The following is an 18,017-nucleotide window of genomic DNA, read 5'->3' as shown; positions in this document are numbered from 1 at the left end:
TTCACATTAGGTTTAAAACTCTTACAAACAACTTGGAATTTCATCAAACGATCGTCAGTCGATCCCATGACCAAGTAGGGTCGGTTGCATGACGCCTTAGTCGGTCCCTCATTTTTTCATAATAAAGTTTTATTATCTAACGCTCAGACGAGCACTATTTTTTAATAAATGATTAAACCAGCATTTAATCATCCTTTCACCAACTGGTCTTCAAGAGACTTTGGTATTTTCTCACTCGAGCACCTGGGCGCTACATGGTTGACCCATCATCCCATGTAGCCGATCCCTCCTTCACTCCGTGGTTGATTTTCAATAAATCATCAATTGATCGAAATTAGGGTTCTGAATCCAAGGTTCATAACTCAAGATTCAAACACTAATAATTTTATGTTGATCCCATGATCAACATTTTAATTAATTATACTCGGTTCAGTTGCCAGTATTTTAAATTAATATTTTTATTTGGTTCTGCTACCAATAATTCATCAAATGAGCAAAAGTTGCTCAGATGAACAATATTTTCTCAGACTAAGGAATATTGGTTCAAGTATCAATATTCACTAATTCATCAAATGAACAATATTTGTTCACCTTAACTATCAACATTTATTCGAAAATTGTACCTTTGTCTCAACAGACACGTTCAATTCATGAGTCCTAGAACATTTGCAAATCATGTTCAACTCAGCAATACAAAGACCCGTCGTCTTATTAAGTCAACAACTGACTAATTAAAATCGCGAGACATCAATCATGTCACATGGGGGATATCAACTAGGGTTTTGGTTTGGCGGTCTATAACACGTGTTCATACACGATGAGAATGTGAGCAAGTCGTGCAAACAGTTAGAGGAGTTCGCAAAGTAGTGGGTGGACAATCAACCAAGTCTCCGCACGATGAGCAACTGGTTTTAACACAATTACCCACTTCCCCACTCTTTGACTCCAGCAACTGTCACACTTCATGGGATCAATGTGTCTACTACTTCTGGAAATATAAATAAGTCCCTAAACTCATGATTGAATAAGACAGACAACATTCGTCTAACAGAAGAATTATATACGAGCATTCACTCTCAAGAATTCAATCAATCAATCAGAACTTAATCGAACTCAACAGTTTGTCAAATTTGCAGAAACCTTAAACACATTCATAATCCTTGATCACCATTGATCTCACACATTCTCAGCTTCCCTCCTACAAATCGACACATCCTCTCTTGTGACCGAATAGACTCTGGAACGACCATTGTCTTGGTTTAGGATGGAGTCCTACAGATTGATCTCTCGAATTAAAATCACTCCCTTTTTGCAGTGCATCTGTGTGAGGTTAGACAGTTCGCTCGGTTCAAGGAGTTTCCTCTACACGGTCGTCTCCTCATTTTCTTAAAAACCAGCAACTCGTTTTGCCCCATCTACAATTACCAAAGAAAATCAAAGGAATTGATGAAAAAATCTTTTTCAATTAAATGCCCAATTAAGTTTCTTTTGTAACAGCAAGAAAATGACCATAATATAATATCAATATTAATTGCAATTAATTAGAAAAAAATTATTTTAATACGTTTTGAAAAACCAAGTTAAAAGCCAAGGCTCTAAGCCTCCAAGGCCCCGCCCCGGACTACTGTTATATAGGTACTATATTATATAGTATATATTCTAGTGAAATTGTATGAGATGAGACTTGAATCCATGCCTATAGTGTGCGAGCCCAAAATAATGCCATCACATTATCTCTCCAACTTTGGCATATGATTATACAAAGCTATGTTTTTAAACATATACCGCGAACACCTTTGTGTTGGGATAACTCTTAATTAGTTTTCTTAATCCTAAAGCTTAGGAACTTGATAGTTAAGTTATGAAACGCTATTCTTATAGGCTAAGTAAGGTAACCGATAAAGAACCTAGAAATTACACCAAAAATTCTTTTTCTCTTTTGAGTTGCATATATTTTCCCCTCGCGAGAATATATATAAAATCTCTTATTTCTTCTCAAGAATTCAACCTCGTTAAATTTTTTTTTTGTTTCTTTGCAATATTTAGAGTACTATAGCATAGTTGTGCAAATCGCTTCTGTATGTCTTAACACAACAAAAATAGTTTTAGGTCCAGTGTTTATAGGGAGCCTTCCTAAAAATCCGAACACCCATAATTAGTCTGTAACCTTGAAGTGTTCCTGCTTTGTATCTCCTTATTTATTGAATGATTTTCTTTTTTTTGCTTACCCGAAGACAAACAAAAAAAAGAAAGAAAAAAAAAAAGAAAAGATTGCACATGTCGCGCATCGTGAAGACCGGCCGTGTGGAGCAGACCGGCCATGGCATGTATACATATGCTACCTACTACTCCGTTCCGCTTTAATAATTTGTGCAGAGCACATGCATATCTAAATATTATTATTTGGTATCTAATGACGGTGTTTGTCTGCTTAACTAGGCCCAGATTGGTTATATTAACTTGATCATTTTAAATAATACATAATCAATTCTTAGCAACCAATTCATCATATAAATTCCAAGCTAATTATACTTAAATAAAAAATGATATAAAAAGATCTCTATTTGAGAATTTTCCTCAAATTTTTTATTTTGTCATTTGTAGATCTCTGATTCTCTATTAAGAAAAGAAAGAAAAAGGTAGTATAACATTCCAACAGTAAAAATAAAGTTTAAAAGTGAAAAGATAAATTAGTGCGTGTTCACACTAACACTCGGAACATGGAAGACCATGCCTCATAACCAATCTCATTTGTTAGCTTGTAAAGTTCTTCTCTTCCTCCATGACTTCTTATATACTACCCCATACTGATGAGTTGAGCAGTAGTGATGCTGATAAGTGCTGGCTGCGATTTTGAAAAGTTCTTCTCTTCATAACTTGATATACTCCCAGACAAGTAAATGTGTAAATGTGATAGGTCCTCACTCTCACTATAAAGGACAGTATGCTCACCCTAATTTTCAATCCCATCAGCCCGTGCTCGGCTACTCATGATGTGATCATGCAATAACGGCTAGTCTTTTTGTCATAAGCTAGGTAGGACTAAATTGCTGGTACAAAATGAGATGGCAACAGCCATGATGATTATTACAAGTAGTAGGATCCTACCATCCCCATGTTGAAGCCTCGTGGATGACGCGATGCTCGTGTCGTATTCGTCTTGGTTATTACTGTCATTTCCCATAAAATACATAGCTGCCTCTGGATAATTCGATGACTTCTGACTGCACATACAAATATTGCCAAATTCATCAAGAAAATAAAAATAAAAAAGAAATCACTAGTTTACTTACTTAATCCATATATATATGGCCATTGCATATCGGAATTTGAGTTATCTAGGAAAATGAGTGAGAATTTTTACGAAACAATTAGTTGTCAGAGCCGACCATTGTACAATATAACGGTCTTCTAGTTTCTTGGACTACCAAACGTACTCCATTTTTTTAAGGATTCGAAAAAGTGGAGGTTAATCTAGGGTTATTTTCGGGATAAAATTTGTATGGGGAAGTACCTGTTAGCCGAAGGTTGACAGAAAGTGATAAGGTAATCGGATTGAGAAGAAGCACAAGTAAAGGTACTCGTTCCGTCATCGTAGGCGTAGCTGTAGGCACGTGGACAAGCGTGTTTAAAGATCTCCGAATACGAAGACGGATGGCATGTGTCTGGATTAGCGTAAGCACCCTTGCAACAATATTGATCTTCACCAAACGCTTCACACGCACTTTTACAAGCTACATTTGGCGTTGATGAATCTGACGAGAGCACCTTCAATTCAGTTGGACACATTCCGTTGAGATCAACAAGGCATCCAGTGGTATTGCAATTACCAGTACCAGCAGACCCACTTTTAGGAACCACTAACATCTGAATGTTGTAACCATCGACTAAACTCACATCGTAGAAATCTAAACCACCTGAACCGTTGAGTGTGAACTCTGCCAGTGTAGCTGGTGGTACGGCACCTCTTCCTGCGCATTCAATCTGTCCTGAGCCACAATCACCTGTTACACAAGTGAATTTACCTGTTGTAGAATCTTGAGTACAAAGGGTTCGACCCCAGAAACGACCTGACCATGATGTCGGGGCCGAAATTGACTTAGACCCTCCTTTTTGGAGAACGAAGCCTGTGTTTTCCAATGGTGGTGACCCTGAACTTGCTAACAATCCAGGCCATACCGTGTAACTACAATAGTTGGTAAATGTAAATGTAGTCGAATATACACCTGCAATCAATAAGAATTTTGAGTAAGAATTTGAAAGGACAAAGAACAGAAAAGAATTTGAGTCATATATGCCGACAGCAGACTTGTTACTTACATTGGATGCCGATGATGATGAAGATTGTAAGTGAAAGAAAAACTGGTCGTGCTCCCATTGCTAAGGAAAACTAGTAAAATGACGAGATCTGTTTTAAATAATTTTAGTGATGATGTTTTTGAAGCTTTAAAACAGAACGTGAGGAAGGGATTTGGAATTTATAGACTCACTCTGTCGCTTAAATTTTTTCAAATTTAGTAATTTATTGCTTTTTGTGTGCTGTTAGGATGGTGGTGGGCCCAACTCTGCTGCCTTATGTACAGGCCTTGTAATAGCATCCCAAAATCTGTCCCTCTCTCTCTCTCTCACAGGTAGAAAGTCACACAGCAACTTGCAAGTTCCTAGTAGTTAACTACAAAGTAATCAGGTGATGGAGATTCCATTATGCATGGAACGAGCCAAGAGATATATGGTGGACGAGCAATGCTGTCCCGCACCATTTTACGGGTAGCTATCCCGCTTAAGCGGCTTTTTTACCGTTAGATCACGTTAAAACTCAGATCTAATAGTCTTGAACCCTTTAGAAAAAATTGCGGGTCTTTTTCTGAAAGTGATGAGTCCTTTCCTGAATGCGAACCTAACCGTTGATTTGATCATCTAACGGTAAAGAAGCTCGCTTGAGCGGGATAACTTTTTGCAAAACGGTGCGGGATAGGATTTGTCTATGGTGGACCTTGAGCCCTTTTCAAAAGGGTACGCGAACGACAAAGATATAACTGACCTTCAATATCTCAAAAGAGAGAATGCATGCATGAAAGATAAAACAATTATATCAATATCTCAAATCAATAACTGACTCTTTTAGATACTAATTGTTACTCCTTCCGTTTCCAAAAGACAGTCCAGTTTGACTTTGTCAAGATATTAAGGAGACTATGGTAGTTTACATTCTCACCCTTAATTACTTGCCTAATTTATTTCAATAAATATGTTAGTAGTAAAAACTACCAAAAATTGTATTGAGATTATAAATAGAAAATAAAATAAAGGAAACTAAAACATATCGATTTATAGAAACAGTATCAATAAAGATTGTTTACTTATGGAGTATAACCTTAATAAAGAATTTAATTTGGAACCATACATATATTGTCTTCAAAATGTTCCTTAATTAAACAGATTTCATTAATATTCTAGATTGGGTCTCATCAAAATAGAAATTATGAATATAAAAAACTTAAGGGTATGTTAGAGAGTTCATTGGAAAAATATGACTATAAACAGAAGCTGGACACATTTTTGAAACATACCAAAATGGAATAGAGGACGGTCTTTCAGAAACAGATGGAGTATAAGTTAATAAGAGCTAGTATCTTGATTATTGATCAAAAAAAAAAAAAAAAACTAGTATCTTGATTGAAAAATCATTTACATTTGTACATGAACGTCTATACAAGAAACATATGCAGTGGCGGACAACCAGAAAAATAACATTAGGGGGATCTAAAAAAGAACACACAATTGGAAATAATTGGGGATATGAATTACTATCCCCATCCAATAGTGTCTGCTAAGGGGTGATTTCTGGGGCGGAAATACTAAAATACTCTTTGGTTAATTAAAATTCATTATGGAAATACTATACTACCCTTCCCACAAAATAAAAATCTATAACTTAAAATCAAAAACCAAAACATATTCCCATCCCCTTCATCAGTTCCGGCACATCACCCTTAGTTAGGGTTTTGATTTTTTTTTTTCCTTCATCGTTTCAAATTTTTTTTCGTCGATTAATTAACCTATCTGAATCCATAACCATGCCTCCACGAAAGAAATCAGATGCACAATCGAAGTCAAAATCGATTGCTAAACAAAAATTAGACCAAAGGCTTGCTTTGATTTCTCAAGAGCAAGAAGAAGAAGAACAAGAGGCTTCGGACGATCAACTTCTCGTAAACATGGCTTATGTGAGAAGGTAAGTGATTTTGAACTGTTTTATAAGTGTTTGAATCGATTTATAGCAGTGGGTTTAGGTTAGAATCGCGAACCATAACTCAAACAGTTGAGTTACAGTTAATGTCGGCATTGAAATTAGTATGAATACAATGTCGGTACTCGTTTATGGCATTGAAGTTAGAATGAAGGGAATGCCGGTATGAAGTTATGGCATTGATGTTAGTATGAGCACTATGTCGGCTACAAAGTAAAAATCACCTGAAACTGAATGTTCTGTCCCAACATTGATTTTAGGTTGAATACCATGCCGGTAGTTAGTTACGGCATTGTTTTAAATTTATTCGATTATGCTGGCAGTGCACTTTTAATATAAGGAAAACCCTAGGAATTTGTTATCAGTACCGGTATTGTCGACAATTATTCGACAATGCCGGCATCGTGTCCCGGCATAGTGTTTTTGTTAAATTACTATGTTGTTTTTTGGTCTCGGCATGGTTGATATCTTGTGAATCAATACTGGTACTGATGATTCTATGTCGTTATTCAGTATATCTATGCCGGTATCAAATATGAAAGTGATTTGTCTTATATTTATTTGGTGTTTATTTTGATATAGGGATAAATCCAAGGAAGCTAAGAAAGCAAAAGCTAAAGATGTTGGCATTAAGAAAAGAAAGAAGAATGATCTTGGTACTCCTTAGTTATTGCCTCCTCGAGGGAAAGAACTTGGTCGTAACAAGCGTTTGCGGGCAGGCTCTACAAGAGGGAAAAATGGGATAGTGGTGGTGACCGTAGAAAACTCGTAATCCGTGAACCTACTGGAACAGTTGAGCAAGATGAAGAAGAAACTGAGGAGGAAGATAATGAGGTTGATCCAAGTCAATTAGCAACCCAGAGCGAAGTTGTAGAGGAAGTTGTTGGGCCAAGTCAACAACCGACACAAGGCAAAGTAAAACTTAAAGGTTCTCACCTTCCTCTTACTGATGACATGTACCTGACCTTCATCGTGGTAGAATTTGGGGTGAAGCTTCGGAACCGAAAATACTATTTGGCTACAAGGACACGTGGGCTCGTACTATCTATCAAACCTATGTAAGAATTTTTATCTTGTGCATATGTATTGTTTTGTATTTATGTAAAATCTCTTAATTGTATTGTCTCCTAATTGTAGGATCATAAGAAGGTTGTGCGTGTTTGCCGAAACCAAGCCACGATTCATTGGGATTTGGCTTTGGAATGTGAACAGGTCCAAACATTAGTAAGGGAGTCTGGTCTATATGCTTTGGTTGAAAATTATGTGAAGTGTGATTTTATGATAGTCAATTGCTTCGTCGAAAGGTATCCTAGTGAACATATATGACATGATTCCAGACCGCAAGGACGGCAAACAGTGGGGTGAGACGTTGGATCCGCAATTCATATTTGACTACAAGGACTCTTGGGCTCGTTGGATCTATCAAACTTATGTAAGACGTTTGCATCTTGTTATTGTATTATTTACATATGATCAGGTGAATTTAAGTTAGTTTGGTGTGTTTTTGTAGGACCACAAGAAAGCCTTCTGTGTTGGATGCCATCAATCAATGGATATATGGCCTTTGGAGTGGGAGTGTGATGTAGTTCAAACATTAGTCATAGCATCTGGGTTGTATCCCGCGGTTGAAAATTATGTGGCACTGATTAAGTCACGGTGAATTGCTACCATGTATTTTGGTGAAACTGATACCATGTATTTCCCTTTTGGCGAGATGACCATTATCCCTGAAGATGTACAAAAATACTAGGTCTAGAGGTTCTTGGGAAAGACGTTAAGGAATGAGATAATTATAAGGACATATCTTGGACCAAGATATATGGGCTGACTAAAAAATTGTTTGGGTGGGACGATGAAATGATTAAAGCAAATATGTACGTGGCAATAAATTCCCGGACAAAGACTATCAAACTCGTCAATCTCACAGGATTGTTTGGGCATACGAAGGACAAGGAATTTAATCCCAAACAAATTCAGCAAACTGCCGCTGCTTATCTGTTGTTCACCTTGGGCACCGTAATATTCCCTGACGCTAGTGATAAAAGGGTGCATATGAAAAACCTATAATACTTGGATCCCTTGGATAAGATTCAAGAGTATTCATGGGGTACTGCTTTCTTGGCACATTTTTTGGCAGAGATGTGTGTCAATTTATTGGGAATTTCATTGTAATTCAGGTATAGTGAACTACTTATTTTGTGATCATTGTCATTAATTTTGTAGTTTCCAATATTCCTTTTTCTTATACATTTCACTGGAATGTTCGTTCATTGGCATAAGTGTGGGCTTATGAACACTTCCTAACATTGTTCACGAGGCACAAAAGGTTGAAGTCAATGCATGATTATCAACCGCATCAGCCTCTAGCTCAGAAATACTTTTTCAACAATGCTCTGAAGCCCAATAACAAAAAACGGTTATTCTCCATGAGAGTGGCTTTAGAATTTGTCGCTTCCCAAGATGTTGTGTTTGACCCATATAGGAATGCCAGAGGAGTTCACTTTGCAAGGCGTGACAATGTTTCATTTTACAACGGACCGTTATTTTATCCAAAAGGATTTTTTATGCACAACCCTCGTCGTGTAATGCGCCAACTTGGGTACAAGCATAAAAGTCTTACGGATACATCTTATCAGAAATTCTCTAATTACTTTCCTCAATGCCAAGCAAATGAAAAGGATACTCTGGTAGTTTACCTCCCAAATCCCCTTCTTGTACGTTGGAGGGAAAGGGAACAACGAGGATTTTTGATGGATAGGGTTGGTTGGGAATTGCCGTAAAATGGTTATGAGTCCGAACAAGACTTCCTCAGAGGTCATTGGAATTACTCGCATCCTTATATTGTACGCCCGGCTACCGTTGAAGTTCCCCCACAAGAAAAACCTCCCTCCACCACTCCGGCTGAAACAACTGTACTAGGACTTCAAAAGACCCTTACGTTGTTGGTACGTAATTCTTGATCACTTCTTATTCTTTTAATCTACATCTATGCACTTATATAAGTGTAAATACTAAGTTGAAGTTGAAAAATATGACAACAACGTCAGCGGCTAGGAAAAATTGGGAAACTGGTTTAAGTGCAAGAACAAGAAAGGAGAAGTGCTGACCCCGGAAGAAATCAAGACAGTCGAGCAAAAGATAGACGAAATTGAAGATCCAGAGGCAAGAGACTTGTGGGGCGAAAGGAAGAAGAAGGTATACAAGAAGCCAAGGACCGAGTGATCGAAGATGTTTCTTAATGTTTTTCTATTGTATTAGTTAGGTCTTGAACAATCTAGTGTTGGTTTATGTTTGTTTGTATATCTTGAACAATGTAGAACATGTGTTTGTTTGTGTGTGTTTGCTAAACTCTTTGCTTGTTTTAGTTAATGTTTGTTTTGTTTTCGGTTTGGAACATCTTAACTTTGGAGATGATTTTTTTTAAACAATCTAGTGTTGTTATTTGATTTAAAGATCCAAGGTGTTGTGTTTTGACAGTACCGGCATGGTCGAAAATTGTACAAACTATGCCGGTACTCTAAATTTTCAAATTTTCAGAAATTTCAGAGTTTCGGCATTAAAATATTCTTTGCTACCATGTCGGTAGTCTGCATTTCAATGCCGACACATTTACTAATTTCTATGGATATGTTTTGTGAATATCCGGCGTTGTTTCAAAAGTTTAGGTCTACGTCGGGACCTACTCACGACATTGTAGTATAGAAACACAATCATGCCGGCATTGGCATCAAAATATCATTTAATGATTACAATTCAAACTTCCAAAAAAACCAAATGTTGCGTATTAGTGAACCACATATCCAAATTACTCATCAACGCTTCCACACAAATGAACTAGTATGTTTTCTTGGGTAATTGATAGTGCCAACGCATCCCAAAGTTGGTGATTCTCCTCGTACAATTTCATTCATTCCTCCGAGTGATTAGGAACTATGTCCTTGTTTTTAGTCAACACACAAACCGGTGGCAATGGAAAATTTTCCTTGAGTTTTAAAATAATGAATGATTCCCGTTGACGAACGCCAAAACAATTCTTCTCTTCTTAAGAGATCCTTTGCACTTTTGCCACTTTGGTGTATATGTTGCTTGGACGGTGGGGGGAAAATAATGAACAACACAATTAAATGTATCCGCCACTAGATGCCCACAAACCTCCATTCTCATCCAATATTGAGTAGGAAGGAACTTCATCTCGTTCTCAGGCCCTAACACTCGAGCATACAAACTATCAAAATATTCATCATCACCAAGCAATTGCTTATAAAAGCTCTTGTTTTTAACAAGTTGAGCGGCCATCCTCATTCTAATGTATCGGCATGGTGTCATCCCTTTACTAAACGTCGTCTCAAAGATTCCTAATTGTTCGGTCACGGCATGATAGCCACAATTTCCATCTCCATCGACATCATCTGTATATACAATATACTCGCGAATAATCTGGGGAAGTTGCTCTATATAAGAATTTATTTTGGTATGGTAACTTCTAGTGGTCCTACCTGTTTTAGCATCCTTATACATCTTCATATTACCATTTTTTAGTTTTATTATCTCCAATCCATCCTCTGCTAACTCTATACTTTCAACTAGTTGAATATGTGATGGGAGTCCGTATTTTCGTGGCCTACCCCTCAGCTTTCGAACGGAAACTACATCAAATTTGGTCATGGCTACGGAGTTGTCACCATCGTGTTGTTGTTGACTACATGGGTATCTTACCTTTGCTATTACTTATCTTTGGTGTGACTTCGGAACACTCACCTTGTTGTTCTTTGTCACTTGATGTAGGTACCTTCGTCGGCCTTCCCCTTTTCTTTGCAACCGCCGCTCCATAAACTATGGGTGTGCCATCGAAATGCTAGCCTTGTTGTTCTTTTTCACTTGATGTAGGTACCTTCGTCGGATTTCCCCTTTTCTTTGCAACCGCCGCTCCATCAACTATGGGTTTGACATCGGAATGCTCGCCTAGTTGTTCTTTGGCACTTGACATTAGTACCTTCGTCGGCCTACCCCTTTTCTTTGGAACCTCCGCTCCATCGACTCTAGTTGTGGCATCCGAAACCTCGGCTTGTTGTTCTTTTTCAATCGATGTGGGTACCTTCTTCGGCCTACCCCTTTTCTTTGGAACCTCCGATTCATCGAATTTTGGTGTGGGTACGGAATCCGCCGTTTGTTGTTGACTTGATAGCGGGTTTCACATTAGTTCTTTTATTTAATTTCTTCCTCGGCCTACCCTTTTTGTTTGGAACCAGAGATTTCGTGAACCTTGCTTCTGAAATCTCACATGCGGTTGGATCTCGTTTCTTACTTTCCTCGAGTTCACATTCACGTTGACTCATTTCTTTTAATTATTTTCTTTGTTTTCTCCTTGCCGTTTTGGTTTTTTGTCTACTGGTAGGATCTCCCTTTGTTGGATATTCACTTTGTGTTGTCCATGGGCGAGTAATTATCCTTAGTTGGCTCAACAAGACTTGCCGTCTAGCCGAGTTTCCACGTGAGTAAGCGTCGAAGAATTCCTTTGTTTCGTTCGTACCCATGGTGATTGTCCGGATCTTCCATAGGGGGAGGGGTGAAAGATGGTTTCTTCCAAAAGAGATCGATAACCTCAATAGGTATCACTTCTTCATACTTCACAAGCATATGACGACAAGGAAGCCCCAATGAAGTCATGTCGGGACAAATACACACATCACCCGGTCTGCCGTAGTTTATCTCCTTTTGCATTTCTCTCATCATATGTTTTATTTCCCACTGACACACGTTGAATTCTATTCCTCGTAGCAACTTACCATACAGAAGATATCGATTCATCCTTTCCATCGAGCTTTTCTCAAAAGCCTTTTGATCCTATCGATATCACTCTTGAAGTATTGCTCTATTGCCTCGCTGACCGTAACCATGTTTCCTTGGTTAGACTTGATGAGATCTTTAAATCTCCCATGAGCGGACTCCGCTACACTAGTTGCTTCATTCTTGTAGTGTCTATATCGGTTTGTCCATGCACGCATAATTTTTCCTTGTACATATCCAACCATTGCTTCCGACAATATGAGACGACACTCGTTCAATTGGCAATAAACATGTTAAAATTCTTTTCGTACGTATACTCGGTAAGAGACAAATAAACTTTCTCCCAATCTCTTTGAAATTCCAACCACTTTTTTTGATTTCATCGTGTTATTTGTCCACTCTCTCTTTAATCTTTCCTGTTTCATCTTCTTCTTCTTCGGGTGATAGTTTCTTCTTGCGAACGTCTTCCTCTAGTTGAACAATCATTCTCTTCTTAATATCCGCTTTAGTGTGTTCAAACAAAGCATGACAAGCTTTTATCACATTTTGACGTATATGATATGTACATAGGAAATTTTTTACATCCGGGAAGATGTCGGATATTGCATTCATTAATGCGTCATCGTTATCGGTTATGATGACCCTCGGAAGATGATTTTCCCGGAAGAATAATTTCAATTGTCTTAATGCCAATTATAATTATAATCCTTATCGTTTTCCATTAAACACCACGCCAATGTGAATGATACCTTGTCCGATGTTTTCCCCACGATGCTGAACAACGACATATTGTATTTTTTTGTCTTGTAGGTGCAATCCATCATAAGAACACCAAAACATGTATGAGCCAATTGTGCAAGAAAAGGATGTGAAATGAATATTATAAGGGGCTCGTTGTCCGACCCTATTTTGATGATACGAGTGTAGTTGTGATCCCAAACTATCTTCTCAAATTCTTTCATAACGCTCCTACCTTCACATTCCACCTTTCTAATAGTTGCGTGTACGCTATAAATTGTACTTAGCGAAGAAACGTTTTCCCGATCCTTTTCCTTAAAGACTCTGAGAATCTGTCTTGGTTTGATACATGCTTTGGTCATTCTCTTTGTTAGAGCATAGCTCGGTCGACCTCGCATGTGTTGCTATATCAAGCATGTTTGTCAATGTTAGTGGTCAAAACTATGAGTCTTGATTTCTAGCCTATTATAGCTAAGTCTCGGACTAGGATAGAAAAGTGTAGTTGATCTCAAGGAATTCATGGCGATTCATCATACAACGACGAAGATCTACTCAAGGAACCGTGGAACTTCATCAACAAAAAGGTATGTGGAGATTTGAATTTATCTATCACTCAAAAGTCTATCTATTCTATCTCCTACTTCTTATGAGACAAAAAGTCGTATGCTATATAGAATGGATCATACACATTTGACATTTCGAGCTGAGTATTCACTACTTATCTTTTTCTCGAAATCGTGTGTTGGTAAAGCGTTTCGCTTTGATCAAGTTTATCTTCACCTAGTGACGAAAGTCATGAAAAGTTTCAATTACTTTGAGAATTGCTCTGACGTAAAACGGTCTGTGAATAACGACTATATAACGTCCTCTGAGAATGTCTCAATGATTGGAATGAGAGTTTAGATTACATAACCATGTATTCCTTAATCCGAAGTTTTCGAACTTTGTTGATTGAGAGAAACCGGAGGAACTGGCTTTGCCAAGTCCGCGAACCCAGTCCGCGAACTCAATCCGCGAACTGACGGAAGTTCTCTTACCGAGAATTTATGCTAGGATTTTCCAAAAACTCGTTTGCGTGTTTAGTCCGCAAACTCAGTCCGCGAACTGGCGGAAGTCTCTTTGCCGAGATTTTCTGCTGAGTTTGGAAAACTTTGTCGGTTTCCTTAAGTCCGCGAACTTGTTTGTGAGCTTAAGTGGTTATGATCTAAAGATGTGCTCTGAATATGAAACTTAAATTACTAAGGAATGCTTTATGCAAACCGTGGCTATAAAGTTCATGAGTCGATTCATCGAATCGAATCATATTTGTTTCAATTGTGTCTTGTGTAGTTACATAAGATCTCATAGCAATTGAACAACTCTCTAACTAGTTCATTTGAGTCAATTGAACTAGTTATGGTGAAGAAGAACTAGGTTAATATGAAATACTCATATGGTTAACCTTTTGGGTTACTATGTTGAACCAACATACACGTACACGTTTGGGCATGGTTTTCACAAACCCAGTAAACGTATACCCAGGTGTGTGTGACAAGCTATGTTTTCGATCTAACGGTTGAAAAATATAAGCTTGAATCTAAATCAGGTTTTCATCTAACGGTAAATATGGATTGCTTCGTAACTAAGGCAAAACCCTGATTTGAAGACTATATATAAGAGATATCTAGCATTGGGAAAAACTAATCCCCACACGTCTGTGTGATACTAGTGCACTCTCTAGAGTCGATTCTCCTTTAACCTTTGGTTTTCTTCTCTAAAACCAGGTTAACAACTTAAAGACTTCATTGGGATTTTGAAGCCAGACCGATACTAATTTTATCGTAGTTGTGTGATCTGATATGTCATCTTCTACTGTACGAGTATAATCTTTGATTGGCTTGAGATCGTGAGAGTTCTCCGATAGGCAAGATAAATAAGTCACAAACATCTTCGTCTCACTGTTTGTGATTCCTCGACAAACCGCTTGTGTAGTCAAGAAGGATTGTTGAGAGGTGATTGATTAATCTAGGTTGTTCTTCGGGAATATAAGACCGGATTATCAATTGGTTCCTGTTCACCTTGAGTTTATATCTTAAGATGGAACAAAACCTAGGGTTTTTCTGTGGGAGATAGATTTATCCTATGATAGACTTTTCTGTGTGAGACAGATTTGTTTATTATCAAGTCTGCAATTTTGGGTTGCAACAACTCTTAGTTGTGGGTGAAATCAACTAAGGGAATCAACTGCGCAGTGTCCTGCTGGGATCAGAGGCATAGGAGTACAACTGTACCTGTATTATATAATTGAAATAATACAGATTTCCAACCTTTGGTTGTTGATTGATATTGATTGATCCTTGGACATTGGTCTTTGGTACCGTCCAAGTTATCTCTCTTTGATAAAGACTCGCATATTTCCATTTGCTTGAGTAAAGATCAAATCGAGAGATTGAGATATAAACTCTTTGATATATCTTTTTATTGAGTGAGTCTAACTGTTTAGTTGATTCTCATAAAAAGTATATTGGAGTTTGTCCATACAGATTGCTAAGCGAAATATTGGGTGGTTTTGTTAGACCCCCGCTTTTTCAATTGGTATCAGAGAAGGAAAACACGTTTGAGACCTAACAAGTCCGTGTTTGTAGCGATCTGACTCTATGGACAGAGGTGCTATCTCTATTAACGTACCACCAGTCTTCGATGGCTCTAATTACTTATGGTGGAAAATTGTTATGCGAGCTTTTCTTCAATCGCGTGATTTTCAATCATGGGTGTATGTGGTTAATGGCTATGATGCTCCCGTTGTGGCAGTTGGTGATGTAAACGTTCCCAAAACTATTGGTGAATACACCGCTATTGAGATAACTGCTGCAAAGCAAAATTCCGACAGTTTGAATGCTATCATACATGCCATTACCTCAAATCTTCAGCATCATGTGACGAACTGCACTAGATCTAAAGATGCTTGGGATATCTTAGAAACCGTATTTGAAGGCAACTCCAGTGAAAAGGATGCTAGGCTTCAAAACCTTAATTCCGATTGGGAGAACCTTCGTATGGAAGATGAAGAAACATTTGATGAGTTTAATCACAAAGTGTCTGAAATTGTTAATGCATCTTTTGCATTGGGTAAGACTATTCCTGAAAAGGACATTGTGATGAAAATTCTCAGATCGATGCCATCTAGATACGAGTCTAAGAAGCATGCCATCGTTGAGGGGAATAACCTCTATAATCTTTCCAGAAACACCTTGGTTGGAAATCTTAAGATCTTTGACCATGAGCATACACCCAAAGTCGGTAAGGATGTTGCCTTTAAAGCAAAAAAGAACACTAAATTACTTGTCAAAGGTAATAGTGTTCATGTCTCTGAGGATGATCAGTACGAGGATGATTTTTCGGATGAATATCTTGACAAATCAGTCTCTTTGATCACAAGATAGTTTAGGGATCTTCTGTTGAAGAGAAGTAAACGGTTTTCAAGAGACAAACCTAAGTCATCAAACAAACCTCACGGTCGCGTACCTCCTGAAAACAGGGATGCTGACGAGGACATTCCTCAGTGCTTTAAGTGTAAGGGTTTTGGCCATTTTGCTAACGAATGGCCAAATCGTAGAAAATACACTGGGAACAAAGGTCTAGCTGTAACACTTGATGAAATGTCTGAAACCTATGATTGCGATGAATATAGGAAATCAAGTGTAGGGCTTCTTTGTGAAAACATCGATTTTGATACTTGTAGCAATACATATATCAACCTCAATGGGTTCGGAGAAGAGGGAAACCCAATCAAGCTGGAAGATTCACTGAATCCGATAACTGGAAACCCAATCAGTGATGTTTCAGGATCAACAATATGTCTAGCTGCTTGCACATCTCAGATGCCTGAATACTATCCAAGATTGACGTGCTCGTTTTGTTCGATGAAGGGACACGAACTATCAAGGTGTTAAAAGTACAAGCACCAAATAAGGCACGCCAGCAAATTCAACGAAGAGAAGATCGATTAGCAAGGAAGCTGAAACTTGCTCAGAAGACTGTTGTGGATGGGGCAAAACAATTTGCTGGTTTTCACGGGATTGAGGAGACGACCGTACGGAGGAGACTCCTTGAACCGAACGAAATGTTCAACATCACACAGATGCACTGCAAGAAGGGAGTGCTTTGAATTCGAGAGATCAATTTGTAGTACTTCGGCCTAAACCATGACAATGGCCGTTCCAGAGTAAATTCGGTCACAAGAGAGGATGGGTTGATCTGTATGAGGGAAGCTGAGAAATGTGTGGAATCAATGGTAATCAAAGATTGTGGGTGTGTTGTGAATTCTGAATAAGATCAGCTGTGAATGATTGAAGTTTCTCAGTTAAGAGTAATTTCTCAATTGATGAGGTGTTGATCTCGTGTTGTCTGTGAGACGTGAGATCGTTGTTTTTTCAATCATGATTTCAGAGACTTATTTATATTGCTGGAATTGTAGACACCATGATCCCATGAAGTGTGACAGTTGATGGAATCAAAGAGTGGGGAAATGGAAATCGTGTTTGAAACCAGTTGCTCATCGTGCGGAGACTTGGTCGATTTTCCATCCACTACTTTGTTAAATCCTTCAACCGATTGCACGACTTGCTCACATTCCATCGTGTCTATGAACACACGTGCCGTAGACCGCCATACCAAAACCCTAGTTGATATCCCCCATGTGACATGATTGACGTCTCGTGGTTAATTAGTCAGGTGTTGACTTCATGACTTTATGGGACGATGAGTCCATATATTTGCTGAGTTGAACATGATTTTGCAAAATGTTCTGAGACTCATGAATTGAATGTGTCTGTTGAGACAGAGGTATAATTCTCACGTTGAGGTGATAAAGTATTGCTCATTCGACGAATTGTTGAATATTGACGGTTGAACCAATATTCCTTGGTTTGAGCAAATATTGCTCATCTGAGCAAGTGTTGCTCGTCTGATGAATTATTGGTAGCGTGAGCAAAATAAAACATTAATTAGTATACTGGTAGTTGAACCGAGCATAATAAATAAGAATACTGATCATGAGATCGTCGTAAAGTTATTAGTGTTCGAGTTGAGAATTATGATCCTTGGACTCAGAAACCCTAATTTGATCAATTGATGACCAATTGATGGTTTATTTGAGAATTAACCATGGAATGAAGGAGGAACGACTACATGAGGCCGTGGGTCGATTATGTAGCGTCCATATGCTCGCGTGAGCAAAATACCAAGATCTCTTGAAGAGTTG

General features: G+C 38.2%; 1 protein-coding gene across 1 annotated transcript; it reads right to left on the bottom strand.

The window, feature by feature from the left end:
* Positions 1 to 2,611: 2,611 nt before the first annotated feature.
* Positions 2,612 to 4,462, bottom strand: LOC113361580 (thaumatin-like protein 1b). Its single transcript, XM_026604782.1, has 3 exons — positions 4,321 to 4,462; positions 3,515 to 4,226; positions 2,612 to 3,224 (listed from the first exon to the last, which is right to left on the bottom strand). Exons 1-3 carry the CDS (start codon positions 4,376 to 4,378, stop codon positions 3,026 to 3,028), a joined length of 969 nt encoding a protein of 322 aa, XP_026460567.1. The 5' UTR covers positions 4,379 to 4,462; the 3' UTR covers positions 2,612 to 3,025.
* Between the last annotated feature and the right edge of the window lie 13,555 nt (positions 4,463 to 18,017).

This window comes from Papaver somniferum, chromosome 3, assembly GCF_003573695.1.
Source record: "Papaver somniferum cultivar HN1 chromosome 3, ASM357369v1, whole genome shotgun sequence".
NCBI classification, from domain to species: domain Eukaryota; kingdom Viridiplantae; phylum Streptophyta; class Magnoliopsida; order Ranunculales; family Papaveraceae; genus Papaver; species Papaver somniferum.
Note: the sequence above shows the minus strand (reverse complement) of the source record. Positions and strands in the feature narration are given on the sequence as shown.